General features: G+C 34.6%; 3 protein-coding genes across 4 annotated transcripts; 1 reads left to right on the top strand and 2 right to left on the bottom strand.

Annotated features, from left to right (window-relative positions):
* Positions 1-910: 910 nt before the first annotated feature.
* On the top strand, positions 911-11,145 carry adkb (adenosine kinase b). Of its 2 annotated transcripts, none has more exons than XM_073828927.1 (11): positions 911-1,058; positions 5,057-5,131; positions 5,292-5,345; positions 5,982-6,060; positions 6,182-6,354; positions 6,959-7,067; positions 7,683-7,853; positions 8,037-8,072; positions 8,176-8,290; positions 8,385-8,471; positions 10,524-11,145. In XM_073828927.1, exons 1-11 carry the CDS (start codon positions 982-984, stop codon positions 10,646-10,648), a joined length of 1,101 nt encoding a protein of 366 aa, XP_073685028.1. In that variant the 5' UTR covers positions 911-981; the 3' UTR covers positions 10,649-11,145. The 2 variants fall into 2 exon arrangements, with proteins under 2 accessions (XP_073685028.1, XP_073685029.1); XM_073828928.1 differs by lacking the exon at positions 911-1,058 and adding an exon at positions 1,633-1,762.
* A 113-nt stretch (positions 11,146-11,258) lies between these two features.
* On the bottom strand, positions 11,259-16,590 carry LOC141298408 (dual specificity phosphatase 29-like). Its single transcript, XM_073828930.1, has 3 exons — positions 16,211-16,590; positions 13,015-13,238; positions 11,259-11,878 (listed from the first exon to the last, which is right to left on the bottom strand). Exons 1-3 carry the CDS (start codon positions 16,369-16,371, stop codon positions 11,646-11,648), a joined length of 618 nt encoding a protein of 205 aa, XP_073685031.1. The 5' UTR covers positions 16,372-16,590; the 3' UTR covers positions 11,259-11,645.
* A 2,457-nt stretch (positions 16,591-19,047) lies between these two features.
* LOC141297564 (dual specificity phosphatase 29-like) lies at positions 19,048-22,878 on the bottom strand. Its single transcript, XM_073827980.1, has 3 exons — positions 22,754-22,878; positions 21,030-21,244; positions 19,048-19,436 (listed from the first exon to the last, which is right to left on the bottom strand). The coding sequence occupies exons 1-3, from the start codon at positions 22,876-22,878 to the stop codon at positions 19,225-19,227; spliced, it is 552 nt and encodes a 183-aa protein (XP_073684081.1). The 3' UTR covers positions 19,048-19,224.
* Between the last annotated feature and the right edge of the window lie 2,349 nt (positions 22,879-25,227).

Raw genomic sequence — 25,227 nt, 5'->3', positions numbered from 1 at the left:
TAATTAGAATATTTTTTGACATACAAAATCCCAATTTAAGTTAAAAAGTGTTTTTTGGAGGAAAAAAGAAAGAATAATAATTAGGGGAAATATTTATTTGATCTATAATAGAAATATATATTATATATATTAATTTTTTTTTTTTTTATTAAATATTAATTTCTCCTGTTTATTTTTTGATCTCTTACAACCAATGCATTCAACAAACACTCATTATGTTCTAACAATTGACTTTTTATTAATTAGAATATTTTTTGACGCACAATATCCGCAAAGTTAAAAAATATTTTTCGGAGAAAAAAAAGAAAGAATAATAATTAAGGTGAAATTAGGAGAAATATATATTTTATATATTTATAGAATATTACATATATTATTGATATATTTATATACATATTATTAAAAAATAATATTTTATTTTTAAATAGTTTTTTTTAAGTTAAATATTTACACTATACAAGTGGAACTCTTACAACTCCAAATTAAATCATTTCTATTTAGAATTTTATATTGCAAATAAAATCTAAGCTCATCCTTAGTATTAGTCGTTTTTTCCCTGAATGCATTCGACAAAAATAATTCTTGTCTAAAGTCTAAACATTGTCAGTGAGCTGACACTCATTATGTTCTAATAATTGACTTTTTTTTTTTTAAATGTATTTATTGACATACAATATCCCCCATTAACAAAAAAAAAGAAAGAATAATAATTAAGGTAAAATTAGGGGAAATATATATTTTAGCTATTATATATATATTATTATTATTATATATAGCTATTAAATATGTATTTTATATGTACATAAAATACATAAACACATTACACACATAGCCTATATTATGTACACAAACACTTTTATTTTGGATGCGATTAATCGCGGTTAATCGTTGCCCAGCACTAACTGCTAAACGCATCAGCAAAACATAAACCGCGGTTAATGGGCGACAGCATTAGCGTGAGATCTGATCTGAGATCAGCTCATGTTCTGTCAGTCTGACCGCAAGAAGATGTCGATGTGTGCTGCACAGAAGAACACGCAGAACAAGAATACACTGAGGTAAAAACACCATTCTTAATCTGTCAGTATCACGATGCGCATCATGTCGAGTCGAGTCCAGGCAGGAGATGTTATTATTTCATCACAGACTGAACAGCGGATACACACACAGCATTATATCTTTACTAAAACACACACATGCATCATGCACTCGAGTAGTTTATGATTCAATCTGTTGAAATGACTCGAATGTATTTTAAATACATGCAAACGACTTTGTTTTGATAGTTGCATGCTTGGCTATGCGGATGCCTGAACAAAATGTACCAGAGCTTCCATCCCTGAAATCTTGCATCATGCATTTGTATGTTTTCATCATGCATCATAACGTCATATATATATATATATATATATATATATATATATATATATATATATATATATATATATATATATATATATGCATGGAGTTTAGAGCTTTGTTTACATGCACGCAGCGAACGCGTTACACGTTATAATAGTAACATTTCAGACCTTACAAAACACGTGTGCCTGTCAGCCAACCAAAATATAGATAGATAGATATATCTGTCCGCCCATGTGACATAACCAATCTTCTGGAGCCGGTTTCGGCTTCCGGGTTGCAGGACAGAAGGAAGGTGTGGGAAACTAATCGCACGCGTTCACAGCGTGCAACTGCAACAGAATCAGCGATACTACAATCAGATACAGTGTACAGTGTGTGTGATCATGCCTACAGTCAGGTAACACTTCTCTAATGCATTGAGAATATATAATCCGATGTCAGTGTGTATGCTTGTCCGCTTCCGGTTTGGAGATTGTGTGTCTTTATGATGCAACATGCTTTATTTCTTCATTTCTGAGGAATTCTATAGAAATGCAATTTACTTATTTATTATATCTATATATGTTTAATGTATTACAAAAGATAAACAGCTGCTGTTTCTTCAAAATTCTGTAATGTTATTTCTCTAATTAAGATTAAGATTAATATAATAACCTTATGCACATCATTTAATGTTAGTAATTAAATGAGATGTACTATATATGCATGTCTTTATTTTAAAATATGGATATTTGAAAGCAAAGAATGAACTCTGTGGCTGTTTAAAATCACATAACTGGAAGTACAACTTGTGTTAATCCTTCAAGTAGACAAGAATTAAGGTGTTTGCTGACTAATGTGGTTGATTTAGTCATGCATGTAGCCACATGTGGCAGTAATGCATTTAGTGCATTAGATGCCAGAATGTATTCACTGGTCACTTGTGTTGCAGTTTTACTTCTAGTTCCTGAAATACTGTAGTCTTGTCCAAATTTAAAGTACTTGGGAATATTGCTCAATTGCACTTGTGTGCTTTTAGTGAGGAAATAATTTGCAGTCCATTCCTGTGCATAGTTTAGTGTCTGTCTGTGTGTTTGTATAAAGTTTAGTCAGCACTATAGCATGTGCTCTGCTGTAAACACATTCCGTTTAGACCCATTAAACACATATTATGTGTTCAAAGATTCAGTTTTAAGATGCATTCATTTTTTCCCCAATGTTAATTCACATTTAAAATGTCTGTAGGCAGTGTTTTTGTTGTTAACTTCTAATGCATGGACAGTTGACATGATGCATGAGTGGTTTGATGTGTAAAATGGAGATTTGTCAGGCTAATATTAGCAACCAAGTGCCTTCAGAGTCACGAAGAGTGAAGTTGACTAGAAAGCCGCCTTGAAGCTCAAACGGTAGAATCATTGTGCTAGCAACGCCAAAGTCATGGGTTTGATTCCCAGGGAAAGAACGAATTAAAAAAAGGGTTAATTAGCAAAAATGCAATGGCAAATGCATAATTATACTGTAATATAATGGCTGGAATGCTAGAAAGTGGTGCTGCAGTGGTTTTAAAACCAAAAACCTTCTACAATGTCAACTTCACGCTACGGAAAAGAGCAGGAATTCTGGTCTATCTGGCTTCTCTCATTCCAAGGGTTCAAGTCTCAAAGGCAGGGTCTCAGAAACCCGATCATGTGTCCTCCACCTGTTACTGTCACAGAATGGATAGTAAAGGAATAGTTCACTCAGAAATCTGCTCATCTTTTAGCAGTGGAACAGAAAGGAGATGATTAGCAGAATGAACATGATGTTCTTATGCATAAATCAAGCAAATGAGGAATGGAGTATCAAATTCCAAAAATGGCACAATAAAATTCAATATTAATTTACGTAGTATTATATAAAAACTTGTGCATGCACTGATGATGAGTTGGGTTGCATTTGACATTTGTGCTTCTCTATGCTTTAAAAAAATTAAATACAGCTGCAGGCAGCAATTATCAGGGTTTAATGCATGTAAGCATGTGTGAAAAAAAGACATTGCATGTTATTTAGCAAGCCTGTAACAACCTTTTAAAAGCCATTTTTGGCAAATACAGGTAATTTCCCATAGAATTATGCTGTTTTGTAATGTTTATGACTGTTATAGCAGCAACTGTGGTCCAGTCTCCCTAAAACGTTGCAAGCTTGTTTAGAATCATCTTCTTTAGGCTTTATAGGCTTTTAGGTATATTTGGAAAGGCCCCTTTTCTAAACGACCCCATTATAGCTTCCCAAAGGGTACAATTCAACATATTTTTTAATAAATATTGAACTTAAAGTCCTTTTACTAAAGTGTTTTTTCCAGAGCGAAAAACCTAGGACTAGTTCACAAAAGTAGGTTTTTCACATCTTCTCAAGCTTTTAATTAATGGTTTGGTTGACAGCAGTGGTTCTAGAGGCAAAGTTGTTCGGAACGAGGAGATCTATTGTATGATCTGAATATTGTGCTCATGTGTGAAAAAACGCTTAATATACAATCGCTTACGCCATTAAAAAATGCAGTATAGCCCCCTCCAGTGGACAATTTCTTTCAAATTTCTCACAGACCTTTAGTACCTAGTGTTAAACGGGTCCACCAATTTTCGTTCCAATTGGCCTCCGTTAACCTTGTCTAATAGGTGCTCAAATTCATCTGCCTCTAGCAGCCATGGTTTTTTTTCAGTCCTTATAAAAACCTGTGGCACTTTGGACCAAGACAGTATGTACCAATTTTTGCGTTCTAGGCAATTTTACTAAAAATGGCCCTGCCCCTTTCAAATTTTTTAGTGTCCCTTTGCAACGGTGATTGATATTCACTCTCCAGAAGATATCTTTCTGCACTTGTTTGGTTCTGATCGTGCAAAAAACCTAGGACTAGTTTGCAACAGTACGTTTTTCACATCTTTCTTTAGGCTTTATAGGACTTTGGGTAAATTTGGACAGGCCCCTTTTTCTAAACATCCCCATTTAGAGCTTCCCAAAAGGGTAAATTTAAACATTTTTTGATAATTATTGATCTAGGGAGTCCAGAGAATTGTACTGCAGTGTTTTCTTTTCCAAAATTGAGCGAAAAATCTAGGACTAGTTCGCAAAATGAGGTTTTTCGCATCTTCTTAAGCATTTAAGTAATACTTTGATTGACAGCAGTAGTTCTAGAGGCAAAGTGGTTAGGAACGTATGATCTGAATATCGTGCGTATGTGTGCAAAAAACACGCAATATACAATTGCTTGCGCCTTGGAAAAATGTGATATCGTCTCCTCCAGTGGATAATTTCTTTGAAATTTCAAACAGGCCCACCAAGTTTCGTTCCAATCGGCCTCCTTTAACATTGTCTAATAGGTGCTCAAAGTTTTTATTTTTTTTTTGTTAAGTCCTTATAGACACCTTTGCGACTTTTACCAATTTTTGTGTCGACAGGACAAGCTGTTGCGTAGTTATAGCCGTTTTTATGTTTTTTTCCAAGTGGCCAAACCGTTTTAAACCTGTGACCTCAGATTGAGTTCTTACATAAGTGTTCTGAGTTTGGTGTGCCTGATCAGTTTTACGCGTGGATCGCTGATCTGTGACTATTCTTACAATTACAATAGGGTTTCAATGATACATGCTTGAACCTCTAATAATAATGCATATACAAATTTGAAGGTAGTAAATTGTATAATTTTTATTTATATGCAATGTTTTTTCTGTGTTTGCAGTCAGAATGCTCTGTTTGGGATGGGGAATCCACTGCTGGACATCTCTGCCGTTGTGGACAAGGATTTTCTTGATAAGTGAGTGTTTAAAGGTCATGTGTGCGGCGTGTTCTTATGATTGCATTTAAATCGACACACTTGAGTGATCATACAACACCTTTGTGGATATATGTCCTCCAGCTCTGTTAGTGTGGTTATTCATAACTAACTAACTGACTGGTTGATTGGTTGTGTGCAGGTACGGTTTGAAGCCCAATGATCAGATCCTGGCAGAGGAGAAACATAAAGCTCTGTGAGTGGGTTCATCATGCATTACAGTCATTGCAATACTCTTTATTTGTAAAAAAAATTTTTTAGAATAAGCTTTGTGAATATAATACTATCAGTCAAAAGTATAAAAAAAAATCATAATCACCAAGCATGTATTTATTTAATCAAACATACAGTAAAAATGTTTAAATATTAGTTTTCTGTGTGAATCCGTGTTAAAATGTAATTTATTCCTGTGATGTACAGCTGAATTTTCATCATTACTCAGTCTTCAGTGTCACATGATCCTTCCGAAATCATTCGAATATGCAACTGTTAATATTATGAAGGCTGGATGCAAATGTCACAAATAACATGTTATGGAAAAGCAATCTGTAAATGATTGGTGTAATGGTGATGAAATAAGCGTTAGAAGCTAGAAATAAGAGTTATTTTGTTCATCCATCAATCATTACACAAATATATCTGCATAATATAATCTATGACAAACTATAAAACACAGAATTGATTACTGACATTTGAATGTTGTTTTAGCATTTCTGTCCAACAGGTGGCAGCAGCTGCTTCTGTTGCACATGCAGTAACTACAGAAATCAAACATGAGATATTTAATCTCATCCTAATCTCCTATATTTCTGATGTTTGTTTTTTGTTGCAGGTTTGATGAGATTGTGAAGAAGAGTAAAGTGGAGTATCATGCTGGTGGATCCACACAGAACTCAGTCAAAATCGCTCAGGTGGGTTTGTATCTCATGTTTTTTGTGTTAAAATGTCATATCAGGGAATTATGGGAATGCAGTTTTCTGTAATTTAAACCTGCAGAACAATAATGTATGTTTGATATTGTCTGTCTCTCAGTGGATGATCCAGGAGCCGCATAAGGTGGCCACGTTCTTCGGCTGTATAGGTACGGATCACTTTGGCGAGATTCTGAAGCAAAAAGCGGCTGAAGCTCATGTTGACGCTCATTATTATGAACAAAATCAAGAACCAACAGGAACGTGTGCGGCCTGCATTACTGGAGACAACAGGTCAGATATAAAACAGTCGCTTCTGCTCACCAAGGCTGTTTATTTGATTAAAAAAAAAAAAAATTAGGAAAAATATTGTCATTTAAAATAGCAGTTTTCTATGTGAATATCTGTAAAAAAAAAAAAAAATTAGGAAAAATATTGTCATTTAAAATAGCAGTTTTCTATGTGAATATCTGTTAAAATTAGTGGTGGGCCGTTATCGGCGTTAACGTGCTGCGTTAACGTGAAACACTTATCGCGCGATAAAAAAAATATCGCCGTTAATCTATTCTCAAATTTGGGTTGGGAGCTCAAATTAGCCATTTTAATCTAGATTAATCTAGATTAATTCCAAGATTTAATCTAGATTAAAAAAATTAATCTATGCCCACCCCTAGTTAAAATGTGATTTATTCCTGTGATCAAAGCTGAATTTTCAGCATCATTACTCCAGTTTTCAGTGTCAATTGATCTTCCATCTGTGGACTAATGCAACTTTGATTAACACGGTTTATGATACTCCTGTCTGTTCTGATTTAAAACGTAATGTTCCTTTTGACTTTCCATTTTTCAGCCTGAGCCTCATTGGGATCAATGTATGACTATTATTGTGTGTTCGCAGGTCTCTGGTTGCAAACCTGGCAGCAGCAAACTGCTATAAAAAAGAGAAACATCTGGATGTTGATGGTAACTGGGGTCTGGTGGAGAAAGCAAGAGTTTACTACATCGCAGTAAGTGCTTCACATTGGCCATTGTGTGTGCTTGAATCTACAAATGGGAGTATAGATTGCAATTTCTCATATCTCCAGACCACTAGGTGGCACTGTGCTGAAATTCTGCAGGTACCCTCATATCATGGTTATTGAATCACACACCAAGTTTGGTCTGAATACGATGAAGCGTTGTAGAGATATAGCCTCACATCCACCGCAACAAGCTCTTCGTCAAATTTGTTTGCGTTATTCGAGAATGGTTGAACTAATCAACTTAAATGTCTTGTTTTAAGATGATCTGATTCAATTTTCACAAAAATTGTAATGCCTAGGAGGAAAATTATGTAATTCGGTTCTAGCACTTCGATTTATAAATAAGCATAAATGTAAACACAACTTTGGATAGTGGGTGGTGCTAGAGGGTTTGAGTTAGAGACACCAAATTTGCTGTGGTTAATGTTCATATTGTCCTCTATCTGTGTGCCAAATTTCACAGCTTTTTACCATACGGTTCTATGGGCTGCCATAGACTTGACTCTAGTTCTAGTGCCTAGAATAGAGAGGTTTATCATCAACTGTAATTTATGCAGCAAACTACTTATGTCAATCTGAATCCTGATCTCTGTTCTGCAGGGTTTTTTCCTGACGGTGTCTCCAGAGTCCATCCTCAAAGTGGCCAAACATGCATCTGACAACAACAAGATCTTCGGTCTGAACCTCTCGGCCCCCTTCATCAGCCAGTTCTTCAAAGAGCCGCTGATGAAAGTCATGCCGTACGTTGACATCGTCTTTGGAAATGAGACGGTGTGTCTTCAGAAAATATCTATAAAGTATATCTATAAAGGTCTTCAGGATCTATAAAGTATTTAAAGAGCTCATGAAAGTCACAAATATCAAATGTGGAGGATAATTTGCTTATGTTTTTATTAGATCATATTGAATTTATTTTCTCATTGGCACTGATGTTGCATGATGTTTGTTTTGAAGGAAGCTGCTACATTTGCAAAAGAGCAAGGCTTTGAGGTGAGTGAAAAATACTGTAATGCCTTTTTTATTGTACTCTGAAAAAAACATGCTTTTAGTACCATCTAAACATCATCTTGCTCTGACGCTTGTGTTTCTGCAGACAGAAGACATTGCTGAGATCGCGAGGAGGGTTCAACTTCTTCCCAAAGTCAATAAGAACAGGCAGAGGATTGTGGTCTTCACTCAGGGCAGAGAAGACACTGTGGCTACTGTGGGTATGTTCATCAAACAATGTCTGGACTTATTTAGATGATTTGAGTTGTCTAAGTTGTGTTTCCTTTATAATTGTCTTTGTTTGTCTTCTTGCAGGTGATAAAGTGAAAATGTTTCCAGTTTTAGACATCGACCAGAATGACATAGTGGACACTAATGGTGCTGGTGACGCTTTTGTGGGAGGTAAATAATTAGTCAGATCATTCGGGCAATTTTTCTAGTTATTCAACCTTTTTTTTTTACTTTGCATTCTCTAATATATTGCTAAGGTATATGATTTTTTCAGCTGCAAATAGATCATTGGAGTATGTTTTTGTTGGATCATATTTCATCCATAGAGTTTGATTGATTTGATTGCATTTAACTTCTCATTGGCAGTGATGATTGCATAATGTTTTGTTTTGTATGAAGCTGCTACATTTGCAAAACAGTCTTGTGATTTGTGGCCAAACAGTTTAGAACTGTCTCTTTATTTTCAGAAAATGATCTGGTTTGAATTTCACAAAAATTAACATCTAGGTGGAAAATTATGTAATTTGTTAAACCTTGTGGTTCATAAGTTATTAGTATAAATGTAAGTACAATTTTGGACAGTTGGTGGCGCTAGAGAGTTTGAGTTAGAGGATCCAAATTTGTTGTGGTTAATGTTCAGACTGTCCTCCATCCATGTGCCTAATTTCACAACTTTTTACCATACGGTTCGATGGGCTGCCATAGACTCAATGTGGAAAAATTAGGATGCTGCCTATGTAGGAAGTACAGTAGAGGTGTGGAGGGTGGTTTGTACATGTTTTTTGTTGGATCATATTTCATCCACAGAGTTTGATTGGATTGCTTTCCCTTTGCCTGTAACTTCTCACTGGCAATGAGGATTGCATGATGCTTGTTTTGTAGGAATCTGCTACATTTACAGTTTAGTGCTGTTTGGCCAAACAGTGTAGAAATGATAAGCAAAAATAGCAATTTTTCATATCTCCAGACCAATTGGTGGTGCTGTGCTGAAATTCTGCAGGTACCTTCAGATCATGGTTATTGTAACACACACCAAGTTTGGTCTGAATATGCTAAAGCATTGCAGAGATATAGCCTCACGTCCACTTTAACAAGCTCTTCGTCAAATTCGTTTGCACGTTATATGAAAACGGTTTGAATAATCAACTTGAATTTCTTGTTTTTGTGTCACCATGGTCTAAAGATGATCTGGTTCGAATATTGCAAAAATTGTAACATCTAGGTGGAAAATTAAGTCATTTGTTGAACCTTGTTGTTCATGATCCATTAGTATAAATGTGAGTACAAATTTGGACAGTTGGTGCTGCTAGAGAGTTTGAGTTAGAGACGCCAGATTTGCTGTGGTTAATGTTCTGTCTGTCCTCTATCTGCGTGCCATATTTCACAACCTTTTACCATATGGTTGTATGGGCTGCCGTAGACTTGATAGTAGAAAAATTAGGATTGCATGTTTTTTTGTTGGATCATATTTCATCCATAGAGTTTGATTGGGTTGCTTTCCCTTTGCATACAACTTCTCATTGGCAGTGAAGATTGCATGATGTTTGTTTTGTAGGAAGCTGCTACATTTGCAAAACAGTCTTGTGATTTTTGGCCCAAACCGTTTAGAAGTTATAAGCAAAAGTTTCCAATTTTCATATCTCCAGACCACTAGGTGGCACTGTGATGAAATTCTGCAGGTACCTTCAGATCATGGTTATTGTAACACACACCAAGTTTGGTCTGAATACACCAAAGCGTTGCAGACATAATAGCCTCACATCCACTTTAACAAGCTCTTTGTCAAATTTGTTTGCATGTTATTTGGGAACGGTTTGAATAGTCAACTTGAATTTCTTGTTTTTGTGTCACCATGGTCTGAAGATGATCTGGTTTGAATTTCACAATTTGTTGAAACTTGTGGTTCATCAGTTATTAGTATAAATGTAAGTACAATTTTGGACAGGTGGTGGCGCTAGAGAGTTTGAGTTAGAGACACCAAATTTGCTGTGGTTAATGTTCTGTCTGTCCTCTAGTCGTGCACCAAATTTCACAACTTTTTACCTTACGGTTCTGTGGACTGGAATAGACTTTGGCAAAAATCATAATCACGATTATTTTGGTCAATATTGTAATCACGATTATTTAACACGATTATGACAGGGTCCAAAACTTTATATTAGTGATTAATTTAAAGATGGCAGTACATTAACTATATATATATTATTTGTTTTTTTCCTGCAGGATTCCTGTCAGAGTTGGTTCAGGAGAAGCCGTTGGAGGAGTGTATTCGTGCAGGGCACTACGCCGCTAATGTCATCATCCGCCGAGTCGGTTGCACTTTCCCAGAGAAACCCGATTTCTGTTAACTCACTTACATATTTCCCAATAAGGAATCTTTCCATCTCATTTTTTGTTTGTTCTGAAATTCCAGCAACACAACCTGCGTGCCTCTGCATTCGTTTACACATTTCCGCTAAAACGGGCATTTATCAGGATTGCGACGGCCACGTGTGTACACTCCGATGAGTTTCTGTTAAAGTACAGTTTGTCTTCGATCTGTTTTTATGCTACATTGCAAGGTCATTTCTATATTTAATCAATTAAAGATCTATGATATCCTTTTAAGCAAGTGCATTTATATTTCTCAAAAATAATAATAGTAAATTAAAGTAACAGGATTATATAATGGGATTTTTGCCTAGCAAGTTGATGTCTTTCAGGTCTATTATGTTACATTGAAATACCAAATTGTCTCTTAAACGCACAAAAGTCTTTAAATATGCATAAGCTGTATCTGTATTCCGCTTCTGGAACAGGACCGTTCAACTGACCAGTTTAATAAAAAGATTTTAATTGTTCCAAAGTTGTACATCTCTGTTTTAAATTGTCAGTACTGTTTTGGTACAAACCTCATTTTTAAGTAAATGAATTTATTTTAGTTAAAATTGTAGTAATTTTTTCTGTGTTTTTTATCATATGTTATATACTTATTTTTAAGCAATTTATATAGTTTACCATTTTTATTTAGTTATTTTAGTACATCAAGTTTAAATAAAAATTAAGTTGCTTTGGCAATATTTCATTTATAAAATATAATACATGTTTTTATTTTTATTTCAAGTATCAAGTTATGGTTTTAGTTAACTGTAGTAACCCTGATGTCTGTGTGTGTATGTGTATTCTCATAATTTGATAGAAATAAGCTCTACTACCTGGAAAAAGCATAAAACCAAACTGAACCAAAACATACTTAAAACTTCAACACTATTTACTGGCTGTTTAACCAGTGTCATTGTCTACATCACAAAATGCAAACAGAAATACTTCTCATCTAATATTTGTAAGTATTTTTAGTTTGCATGTTTAAGTATCTGTGTTCTCGTCCGCTGGTGTGCTTTGAGCTCTTCTCTGCTCCAGCAGGTGTGTGTCCAGCTCTCTCAGCTGCTTCAGGAAGCCCCAGTTCGGGATGATGCGTCGTCGACGTTTGACGTGATCGATGGCGTCTACAACCGTCATGTTCTCGTGGATCATTAAGTAGGCCAGGAAGAGTGTGGCGGAGCGACTGCGGCCCATCACACAGTGAACTAGAAGCTTATCTGAAGAAATAAAGGGCAAGATGACACAACCTTAACAAGTAGTGTCTGTATAAACTAGCAGATAGAGTTTGAATACATCTGATTGTTTTAACTCATCACATTAACTCTTTCTGCCAAACTCAATGTGACCCAGGACCACAAAACCAGCCATAAAGGTACATTTTATACATTCTTCTGAATGCTGAATAAATAAGCTTTCCATTAAATGCATGGTTTATTAGGATAGCACAATATTTGGCTGAGATACAACTATTATAAAGTGAAAAAAAATCTAAATATTGAGAAAATCACCTTTTAAAGTTGTGCAAATGAAGTTCTTAGCAATGCATATTTCTAATCAAAAAGATTTTTGAGATATTTACGGTAGGAAATTTACTAAATATCTTCATGGAACATACTTAATATCCTAATGATTATTGGCATAAAAGAAAAATGTATGGATCAAAATCTACTGCTACAAATATACTCGTGTTACTTAAGACTGGTTTTGTGGTCCAGAGTCACACATGGAATATATGTAAATATTAATTTAAAAAGAAATCGGGTAAAAACATTTAAACTAACACATTTTACTTGATTTACTGGATAAGAATTATTTTTACACCGTTTTCTACTTGCGTTGTACATATGCATGTAGTTGACATGATGCATATTTATTATAAAAATGGCTTTACCAGGTCTAGAAAGCACACTTTTAAAATTGTTTTCTCAAATCCAAAACTTTTCCAAGAGTCCTTGTTCTTAAAGGGGGAAAAATGTTGTTGATGTGGTTATTTATTTTTTGCCGTCTCAGATTCCAGATTTTGGCAAAATATTGTCATATCTTAAACCATAGATCAATGGAAAGCTTATTTATTCAGATGTTCAATTTCAAAAATTGACCCATATGACTGTTTTGTGGTCCAGGCAGGGTAACATTATAAGTCCACAGTTACATTGACAATCATCAAAACTTAATTTTTGATTAGCAATATGCATTGCTAAGAACTTTATTTGGACAACTTTAAAAGCGATATTATTATTATTTTTTCTAATTTTTTTTTTTTGCACCCTATAAATCATGTGTCCAACTTTTCACTGCTAGTATGTTGATTTACTCTTGAATAATAATTGTTAATTGTTGTGTTTCAGCTCACTCTGAGGGTTTCTGAGGATCTGGTGGATGTATTCTCCAGCAGAATAGAAATACTGGCTGAGGTTGAACGTGGGAACGTCCTCTGCCGTTATCCCGTAGTAATCCACATTCATGTCTCGATAGTATTCAGCGCCGGTATCCACATTGTTCCACTCGCCCTCAGCAGCGTTCAGGATGTGCGTGATGCCCATCGTCTTCAGCTTGTATCGGTCCTTTGCTGTTTCTCTTTACAGAAATAAAACAGCTTAGACTAGTCCAGGTAAAGTATTTTTTCCATATGGTTCAGTCCAAGTCTCCCATTCACACTAAGAATGATGATTGTAACCTATAAAAATTGTTGTTATCACTTTCTGAGCTTTTTTCCTGTATAATGAATGATAAAAACAGTTGCAGCAAATCCAAAAAAAATTTCCCTGGTCAAATTAGCATTCCAGGCAGGGGCTAAATATTACGTTATTGGGTATGTTTCAACCCCGTGGACATGAAAAACAACCCACAGCAACAGTGGTAAAGTAGTCTAATTCTGCGGGAAAAACACTAATTTGGTAACACTGACTATTATAGACGCTAATATGCAGTGTTGCCAAGTCCCTGGTTTTCCTGTGGAATTGGGCTACTTTAACAATGTTTTTAACCCCTGGAATAATGGTTTTGAGTAGAAATTGGGTGGGTTTTGTTGTGAAAACCTGGCAACCCTGCTCGAAACTAGCCCAAAAGTAGGCAGATAATTAGCATTCCAGGGGATAAATATTACGTTATTGGGGTCGCTTCAACCTGCAGACATTAAAAACAACCTGCGGCAACAGTGGTAAAGTAGCACAATTCTGTGGGAAAACCATGGACTTGGCAACACTGACTGTTAGACGCTAATATACAGTGTTGCCAAGTCCACGGTTTTCCTGCAGAATTGGGCTACTTTAACACTGTTGCTGCGGTTTGTTTTTCATGTCTGCGGGTTTAAACAACCCCTATAACGTAATATTTAGCCCTTGGAATAATGGTTTTGAGTAGAAATTGGGGGGGGGTTGTTGTTGTGAAAACCTGGCAACACTGCTGAAAACTAGCCCAAAAATAGCCCAATCAAGTTTCGAGGGGGTTCCCCCTGTAAAAATGGCATTTGGGGGTAAAATACATGTTCATTGGTAGGGTTTGGGCTAGTTTTGAGCAGGGTTGCCAGGTTTTCACAACAAAACTCACCCAATTTCTACTCAAAACAAGCATTCCAGGGGATAAATATTACGTTATTGGGGTCGCTTCAACCTGTGGACATTAAAAACAACCCACGGCAACAGTGGTAAAGTAACCCACTTCTGCGGGAAAACCACGGACACTGGCTGGCGACACTGGCTGTTATAGACACTAATATACAGTGTTGCTAAGTCTGCGGTTTTCCTGCGGAATTGGGCTACTTTAACAATGTTGCCGCGGGTTGTTTTTCATGTCCGCGTGTTGAAATGACTCCAATGCCGTAATATTTAGCCCCTGGAATGCTAGTTTTGAGTGGAAATTGGGCAGGTTTTGTTGTGAAAACCGAGCAACCCTGCTCAAAACTAGCCTAAAAGTAGCCCAATTGCGTTTCGAGGGGATCCCCCTGTAAAAATGGTGTTCAGGTGGTAAAATACACATTTTGTTGGTGGGGATTCCCTTATAAAATTAGCATTCCAGGGGCTAAATATTATGTTATCGGGGTCGCTTCGACCCACGGACATTAAAAACAACCCACGGCAACAGTGGTGAAGTAGCACAATTCCGCAGACTTGGCAACACTGGCTGTTATAGACACTAATGTACAGTGTTGCCAAGTCTGCCGTTTTCCTTGGATTTGGGCTACTATAATACTGTTGCTGCATGTTGTTTTTCATGTCTGCTGGTTGAAACCACCAAAATAGCATAATATTCAGCCCCTGGAATGCTAGTTTTGAGTAGGGTGGGTTGGGCAGGTTTTGTTGTGAAAACCTGGCAACCCTGCTCAAACTAGCCCAAAAGTAGCCCCATCACGTTTTGAGGGGGGTCCCCCTGTAAAAATGGCATTCGGGGATAAAATACACATTTATTGGTGGGATTTCCCTCATAAAATTAGCATTCCAGGGGATAAATATTACGTTAATTGGGTCACTTCAACCCGCGGCAACAGTGGTAAAGTAGTCCAACTCCACGGGAAAACCGCAGACTTGGCAACACTGGCTGTTATAGATGCTAATATACGGTGTTGCCAAGTCTGCGGTTTTCCTGTGGAACTGGCTACTTTAACACTGTTGCCGTGGGTTGTTTTTCATGTCTGCAGGTTGAAATGACCCCAGTAGAATAACATTTATCCCCTGGAATGCTATTTTTGAGTAGAAATTTGTCGGGTTTTGTTGTGGAAACCTGGCAACCCTGCTCAAAACGAGCCCGATCGCGTTTCAAAAGGGGTCCCCCTGTAAAAATGTGTTCAGGGGTTAAAATACATGTTTTTTTGGTAGGGTTTCCCTAATAAAATTATTATTCCAGTGGCTAAATATTATGTTATTGGGGTCGTTTCAACCTGCGGACATAAAAACAATCCACAGCAACAGTGTTATAGCCCAATTCTTGGCAACACTGGTTTGAGTAGCAATTGGGCACGTTTTGTTGTGAAAACCTGGCAACCCTGCTAATATAGTTTTCATTACTGTTATCTTCTTGCTGTGAGCGGTCTTAAATTGCACGTGGTATTTGCCCACTGTCTTCATTGACTCTATTTCACATTTTTGCATCAGTTAAGAACTGACTGACTTGTGTTTTGTCCAAAAACATCATGATTGATTTTTTTTCTTACAAACATGCATTGTTTTGCTTCATAGGATGTTTATTGATAAAATGGAGTCATGTGAATTAATTGTAGATTACTGTGATGTTTTCATCAGCTGTCATTCTGACGGCACCCATTCACTGAAGAAGATCCATTGGTGAGTAAATGATGTAATGCTACATTTCTCCAAATATGATGAAGAAACAAACTCACCTGCATCTTGGATGGCCTGACAGTGAGTACATTTTCAGAAACGTTTGATTTTAAATAACCATTTCTTTAAGAAATTGTAAATAAATCATAGAATTGCAGTTTACAATATAATGCTTTCGTGATGGTTTAGACTTACTGTATAACTGGGTAAATGTTTTTGACTGCATTATTAGCATCACAACTGATATTAGGTTAGTCAAACAAACCAACTCACTCATTCCCTATGTAGACGTTAGGCCAGACTTCATTGACGTGTGTGTAGGCGACACTGCCGTGCGTGAGGTGTTTCTCCAACTCGTAACCGTTTGGTGTCACATATTCCTCTTTCTCTTCAGGAATCTCAGACTGCAGCCCAAACTTCCTCTTTGAGGTCATCTTCAACCACGCTTTGTTTAAAACAGCATGAGAGGCTAAATACAAGAGGCAGAGGCTCAAATGAAAACCAGCCAAAGTCTTATTTTACATGTAAATCAATAGCTGGATGTTGTTTGTTCATCCTGAGGAGTCTCAGTTTCAATCCTGACTTCAATATCTGTCTCTTTTTTTGTATTTGTGCATTCAGTTCAGGTCGAGAGCTGCTGAGCTGAGTCGACTGCTTTGGTCTGATAACGGAGGTGGGTGTTAAATTCTGGGTTATTTTTAGAGGTCTATTGCCTCTTTCTCACACTAGAGAGAGCTGAACCCCTAAAAAACACACTTACAAATTTCTACAGAGATGAGACAGATCAAACAAGGCATCACCGAACTGAACACAATAGTACACAAGTGAACACCAATTAATGCTGAGAACTGCAATCAAGGATTAGCCTTTTTCACACTTCCGTGTTTCTGGCTTCCGGATTGGCGCTCGCAGAGTAAAAGTTTTTCCGGTGACAGCAGCAGCCGTACTTTATAAATTCATAAAAGCGTAAATTTGGCAATCATAGTCTATTTTTACAAATTAGATACTATGATACTATGACATATACTGGTGTTTTACTCTAAAAATAGCAAACATTTCTTCAAAATCTTTGTGTCAGCTTCTGGTCATCACACATACTATGTTTATTTAATTATGAATGTTAGCACTTATAATACAGCACAGTTTTGAGTTTTGCCGTTCTGTCTATTTGGTGCTGGCTGTGCATTATGACTCTTCACGTCATTTTTTTCGCGATTATTAATATTGTTATTATTATTATTATTAAGTAATATTGTATTTTCTACTTGCTCTCATTTGCATTATTAATTTTACGGTGTAAATGTACGTTGCATAATGTGCCCAGGGATATACACAATAAAATAATAGAATACTAAACAAGACAAGATTCCGATCAATGGCTTTATTCCTTTTGGATCTGGATTACGTTGTTGTATTGAGTTTATGCATCATCCGGACTCAGAATCGTCTAATTTATTCTTGGGAAAATGTGCATTTAGATATAAATGCTGTCATAATTTACCATGATGTAGTGATTCGAGGGAAATGACTGAGTAAATTGAGAAAATACGCTTAAATATACCAGAGATTGAGAACAGAAACTATAGCTGGCGCTATGTTGCGCATATTATATTGACGAATCAGCGGTCCGAGTGCCCATATAAATCACAAACAAGTAAAATGTTGTTTCTTTGTTGATTATATAACAACAACTTGGAAAGCAGACAAAAAAGAAAAGGTAAAAGGCATTATTTGAGACAAGAGCATAATAATATGTGACCCTGGACCACAAAACCAGAGAAACTGAGATTTATACATCATATGAAAGCTCAATAAATAAGCTTTCTATTAATGTATGGTTTGTTAGGATAGGACAATATTTGGCTGAGATACATCTATTTGAAATCGGAAATCTGAGGATGAAAAAAAATCTAAAAGACTGAGAAAATCACCTTTTAAGTTCTTAACAATGCATATTACAAATCAAAAATTACATTTTGATATGTTTACAGTAGGAATTTTACAAAAAATCTTCATGGAACATGAACTTCACTTAATTTCTTAATGATTTTTGGCATAAAAGAAAAATCAAAAATTTTGACCCATGCAATTTATTTTTGGCTATTGCTACAAATATACCCCAGCGACTTAAGACTGGTTTTGTGGTCCAGGGTCAGATACAGACCTGTAGCGGAACTGACTTTACCCTGCATTGACGTAATTTCTGATTTTCGTGAAAAAGGCTAATTATTTTCCTTAATGGGGTCATCGGATGCAAAACTAACTTTTCCATGTTGTTTGAACATTAATGTGCGTTGGCAGTTTGTGTACACAACCGCCCTACAATGATAAAAATCCACCCAGTATCTTTAAAAGTAATATCCGCTTTTTAAAATCAGGTCATTCTCAGCTTCTTGTGGGTGTGACGACACACAGACAGAGGCCACTCCCACGATAGTTGACTGACATGAGCGCCTTACCTTAGACCCGCCCTCCCCGAGCTGAAACAGTCCGAATACGATCGCCATTGTGTGACTCAGGTGCAGACAAGAATGTCTCTGATTGAGCAACTGAGGTGTTCTGTTGTTGTATGTAATAATGAACATAGCAGTCGTCAATTACTCTTGACATCTGAGCCGCTGAAGACGCAGAGGAAAACGTTACCGTAGTTTTTAAAAGGAAAGCACCGATCCCGATCGACATATGCCTCAATGTTCATGCGAATCGTTCCTGAGTTTCGCAGCTAAATGCGTCTAAAGTAAACATTACGTCTCATAATCCCACATTAGAGAGGGGTGGGGCGAGCAGAGCTCATTTGCATTTAAAGGGACCATGCAATTAAATGAGTTGAGTTTTTGCAGAGCTGATTTTGACAAGGTAAAAGTGTTTTTTACACTACTATTGACAATTTTTATTTTTAAACAAAGTATATTATGGACTTTTCATTAAGACCCTAAAGAATCATATGAACTTGTGGAAAATTTGCATCCAATGATGCCTTTAAAGTCTGAGCCAGAGCTGTTTGTTTGAAGATCATTTCATAAATGTCAATACTTTCATTTAATTTACACTTCCTTAGATGAATAGTGCTTGACAATATGTTAATTGATGGACTGGAGTGGTGTGGATTATTGTGATGTTTTTATCAGCTGTTTGGACTCTCATTCTGACGGCACCCATTCACTGCAGAGGATCCATTTGTGAGACAGTGATGGAATGACACATTTCTCCAAATCTGATGAAAAAACAAACTCATCTATATCTTGCATGGCCTGAACTAAAGTAGTTAATACAGTTTCCTGTTTATTTTAATGGCTCCCATCTCTCCTCTGCAGGTTGAGCTTGGAGTCCAGCTGATGTAGTTGTTGAAGAAATCCAGCATTAGGCAGAATGTTCCGGTTTGCACAAACTGCACTGATGGCTTCTGCGACTGTGAGTTTTTCGTTTATCATAAGATACGCAAGAACTAATGTTGCTGAACGACTCACTCCTCTGGCACAATGAACCAAGACCTTAACACCTCCTGAAAAACAAATAAAACAACCATCAAACAGACAGGTTTAACCTGTTTCAAAGCCATCATAAAGACGTATATACTGTAGTAGAACATCAAACACTGTTTGCAAATTCATTTTACCTCACATTCAAGTATATATTTTTGTATACAACAAAAAATGTAGGGTGCAACTTTATATCATCCATTAGGAATTATTTAAATTCTAAAAAGTTATTGTTGTTTACAAGAATGGAAAGATAGGTGACATCAGTTGAAATTGTTTTTTTAATTAATTTTTTTAATTTACTAATTTTGTGTTTTTGTCATTTTTATTAGTTTTATTAGTTTTAAATGCACTGTGAAAATGATTTTTCTTGCCTCATTGGCAAATATTTTTCCTTCATTTTAAAATATAAAATACACTTTAAAATAAAGTCACTTAATTTTGATCATTTGTTTTTAGAAAACAAGACTTAATATCAATGTCATTTTACTTTTCAAGTAAATGTGTCTGGATTTATTAATGTTTAGATATTTACAAAATATTCAAAAAATACAAAAATAAAGTAAGAAAATATTTTTTTATATATATGTTTATATTGTTTATTATTATTATTATTATTATTTATTAGCTTTAGGTTTAGTTTTAGTTACTTTTCATACTTAAACTAAATGAAAATGAGAAATGTTGCTTGTATGTAGCTCAAAGTTTTAATTTTCATTTCAAGTAAATTTTTTTGTTGTTGTTTTAGTTAATGATAAAAAATACTAAAGTTTGATACTACTGTAATGATACTATTATATTTTTTATTCATATTTTATATCAGTTTTATTATTATATTTTCCATTTTCAGTTCAAGTTTAGTCATTTTGTTGTGTTTTTTTGATGAAAAATTATGAAGACAAACAGTTTTCTTTGGAGTAATGTTGCTAATCATTCACAACAAGATCTGGAATGTGTATTCAGAAAGTAAATTGTCAATTTGTGACCCTGGATCACAAAATCTTAAAGTCTGAAATGTCATTAAGGTAAATTTTTTAAAATGTTCAGAATAAATGAGCTTTCCATTGATGTATGGTTTGTTAGGATACACTGTAAAAAAAGAAAGAAAAAAAAACACAATTTGTTGGGTAAACTTAAAATAATTTGTTACCCTGCTGCCTTAAAATTTTTAAGTTGAATAAATTCAAATATCTAAGTTGTCACTCAGTACAACTTAACATTTTAAGTTGACTGAACTTAAAATTATAAGGCAGCCAGATAACAAATTATTTTAAGTTGATTCAACAAATAGTTTTTTACAGTGTAGAACAATATTTGGCCAAGATACGACAATTTAAAAAAAAAAATCTAGATTCTGAGAGTGCAAAAAAATCAAAATACTGAGAAAATTGCCTTTAAAGTTGTCCAAATGAAGTTCTTAGCAATGCATATTACTAATCAAAAATTAAATTTTGATATGTTTACAGTAGGGAATTCACAAAATATCTTCATGGAACATTATCTTTTCTTAACATCCTAATGATTTTTGGCATAAAAGAAAAATCAATCATTTTGACCCATGCTACTTAAGACTGGTTTTGTGGTCCAGGGTCACATTTAAACGCATAATAAACACAATAATAGAGCTTTATGAATGAAACTTGCTGTTGGGTAGAAAAATGGTGTGATGTCAAAGTCTTTTCTGTCTGGTGCCTCCACTCCGTAATACTCTATATTGGCGTCAGAATAGAAATCAGCTCCGGTGTCGATGTGAGCGGGTCCGTGTGCAGCGTTGACAATGTGAGTGATTCCTAGACGGCATAGAAGCGTCTTGTCTCTCGCTGTCGGACTGAGAGAATCACTCTAGAGTTAATATCATGACATAGCTCTTATATCTCATTTGCACTTACGTATTTTCAAACTTGATCTGTCATGTGATGCATGAGATCCAATTGCATTCATGCATTTTTTTATTTAAACACAAGCATGAATTTGATTCTTGAGCTACTGCAGAGAAAAAAAATTACAGTGAATTCTTGTCTTGTCAAACAGTGAGTGGAAATCATTAAGGCGAGACACTGCAGGTGAATAGGGTAAAAAAAAATTAACTAATAGTTATCACCTTACTTACCCAGGTAATTGGTTACATTAACAATTGCAAACATTTTTTGTTTTACAAGTTTTCTAAAATGTTAGATTTCAATATGCAAATGAGCCATTATTTATTGAAATATGCGCTAATTTGCATACATTTCTAGTACAAAAAAATCTAAACACTGCATGAAGTGTTTCAAAATTCTTGTTAATTATTATTTTTTTGACATATTAGAGTCAAATGTTTTTACAGAAGGGATTTTGGGTATCTTATTTCGTCATGACATAATTCAGAAAAAAAACGGATAACAATGTATTTTTTAGCCATTTTGGGGGGAAAAAATGTTGTATAAAATCAAGCTAATTATTTCTAAACAAATCCCTCTGTAAAAACCTTCAGAATATAGAAATGAATAAAAATGTTAAGTCTGGTGTGTGTAAGTGTTACTGAAGTGGAGATTTATGGCTCAGTGTAGGAGAAAAAACTCATTTTGAGAAAACAGCTTTTAAAAATATGGATTGTAGTACTACTTTTCTTAATGTTAATTCATAAGTAACTTTCCCTCTATATCTGACCTTTACTGCTTTCGCCCCCCGTCTTGTTACAGATTAAGAAACAGAAAACACAAAAAGGGGAAAGAAATTGTATTTTATTTATTTTCCAAGTGACAATGTCTGTTTAAAAAGGTGCTTTTATTTATTTATTTATTTATTTATTTTTATTCTTCATTTTACCAATGTTTCAAGTTGCTTTAATGTCTATATTGGTATTATACTGTTTGTACATATGTACTATGATTATATATTATTGTTCTAAATATTATTTATGATCTTTATCATCTTTTTCTTCTGATCTATTTGTTTCATTTTATTGTTTTGTTTATTTATTATATTATTATTTTATTTGTAATTAATCCATCATTTGATTTACTCTTCTGCTATGTTGAAACAAGTGCTATATTGTCTTTCGTTTAACTCTCTGAATGAAAAATATCAATAAAAAGAGTTAAGACTAAAAATATGGATTGTAACTGAAATGTATTGACACAAATAGATAAAGTGCTATAAAAGAAACACTTAACAGTGTCTTTTGGGTGTTTTCTTTCCACTAGTCTGAAAAAACACTTTATGAAAAACCAAAAAGCCCAAAATCTCAAACTTGACAGGTGCATGAAAAAACTGTGTTTTTGCCTGCAGTGTCTCCCCTTAATGTGCATTTGAAGACTAAATGTGATGCATTCGTGTCTCATGGTGTAATACCTACGCATCACTGATGTAGATGTTGGGCCAGACTTCATTATAGGCGCCGGTGGGTCGTCTGTTCTTTAGCAGGAGGGTCAAAAGGTCACTGATGGGCGGAGTCTCATATCCAACTTCCTGTTTGCTCATTTTTTAACTGTTCATTCACATTAGGAATGAGGAGTTTAATTTAGATAGATCTTTTGAAATAAAATAGCTTGATTTACAATGAAGCTACAATGCTTTTCTGCTCTTAACAAACTCACAAGGTGTTTCTCTGAACTCCTCAGTTCTTCTGCCAGGCCTGTGGTCTATGTAGAGCCGTGTTTGTGTGTGGTTGTGGTGCGGTAAGTGAGACATGTCTCTATTTTGGCTCTTTGCGTGTTGGTAAATATAGACGAGAGACAGACAGACAGCTGAGGATCTTTGAGATAATCTTTAAAGTGAGGTTCATTTAGTTCATTTATGGTTTACAATGGGCCACAAAACCAGTCTTAAAGGTCCACTGAAGTGCCTTGAAACACGCAGCGTTATTCTATGTGGTGAGGTAATTTTAACTGAAACAAAAACATATCGAGCAGCCCCGCCCACTTCTTTTGAATAGCCAATAGCGTTCCATTTATATCTGCTCCGGCCAGAGCCGTTGAGGTCGGTAAAGCCGCATTTGTAAGCTTATGACAACCACTATATGCCATTCACCAAACAGAAAACACTAACACTGTAAACGAGTGAACGATATCAGCCGCAGATTCACATGTAGCACGGATATATTTGTAGCAATAGTTAACAGTACACTGTATGAGTCGAAATGATCGATTTTTCTTTTATATGCCAAAAAAAAATCATTAGGATATTAAGTAAAGATCATGTTCCAAGAAAATATTTTGTAAATTTCATACTGAAAATATATCAAAACCTAATTTTCGATTAGTAATATGCATTGCTAAGAACATTACACTGTAAAAAAAAAATTCGTAAAATTTACGGTAAAAAAACTGGCAGCTGTGATTGCCAGAATTTTACCGTAAAAAATACGGTAGCAATGTTTTACATTTTACGGTTTTCACTTAAATTTACAGGTAAATACCGTAACATCATACTAAAAACCGTAACTGATATAATGGTAATGTACCAACTTTTTGAAGTACTGAAATCTGTTTTGTACCTTTGTAATACAATGATAACCACCAAAAGCAGGTGGTGATGACAACATCACATGATGAACTAAAGCCCATCGCACAGAGGTTTTGAATAATAACATATATAGAAGGTGCACAGTGTCATTCACACAAACACTAAACACCATCATGGTAACACACATAAAACTTAAATAATGCAAAAAACATTAATTTAACAACATTAGATGTAACATACAACCCTAATGTACAAAACCGCCATGAAAAAAACTAAGATGAAAAAGTTATTTCAAAAAAAAAAAAAAAAACATCAAATAAAAAAATTAAATACAGGGAATTCTGGGAATGTCAATTTACGGTTATTCACTGTAAATTTTACGTTCTTTTTCCACTTCCAAAAACGGTATACTACCGTAAAATTAAATGCAATGTCCAACACAGTTTTTCACCGTATATAGAAGGGGAACTTACCGTTAACCATATCACAGGTTTTTACCGTAGCATTTTTACAGTTTTTTACCGTTAAATTCACTGTCATTTTTTACAGTTGACAACTTGAAAGGCAATTTTCTCAATATTTTTTATTTTTTTGCACCCTCAGATTCCAGATTTTCAAATTGTTGTATCTCGGCCAAATATTTCTATCCTAACAAACCATACATCAATGGAAAGCTTATTTATTCAGCTTTCAGACGATGTATAAATCTCAATTTCAATCTTAAATATTCTTATGACTGGTTTTGTTGTCCAGGGTCACATTTATAAAATTATGTATTTGAACAAATCTACATTTTATTTATTGAATTATTAAAGAAGATTGATGTCATAAAAAACATTTTACATTTTATTATATATAAATATATTTTATTATATTTTAATATATTTGCTAAAATGTAATATATTATTGCATATATGAAATATAATGCAATATTTTTATGAAATTCTCTGAAGTCCAAGCTGTTTATTTTTTTTTACAGTGTACTATATTAAATTTTAAAAATATATTTTGTTATATATATGTATATTTATTTATTTATTTTTATTTTTTGTTGCTAATTTAGTTAAAATTAATATATATTTTTAAAATACTTAAGCAATGAACATTTTGTCAGAACCACTAGTAAATTACGTTAATTTATTTATTCTAATTAGATTCTCAATTTATCCAGAATCATGCAGCTTTAGTTTACATGTTATTACTACATATAATTCATTGAAATAGTTGATGTCAAAATGCACCTATATTTTTTTTTTGCATTTTGTGTTTTTCAGTTGAATAAAATACTATTATAATATATATATATATATATATATATATATATATATATATATATATATAATATATACATTATTTTTATGAAAT

Source organism: Garra rufa, chromosome 22 (assembly GCF_049309525.1).
Source record: "Garra rufa chromosome 22, GarRuf1.0, whole genome shotgun sequence".
NCBI classification, from domain to species: Eukaryota; Metazoa; Chordata; class Actinopteri; order Cypriniformes; family Cyprinidae; genus Garra; species Garra rufa.
Note: the sequence above shows the minus strand (reverse complement) of the source record. Positions and strands in the feature narration are given on the sequence as shown.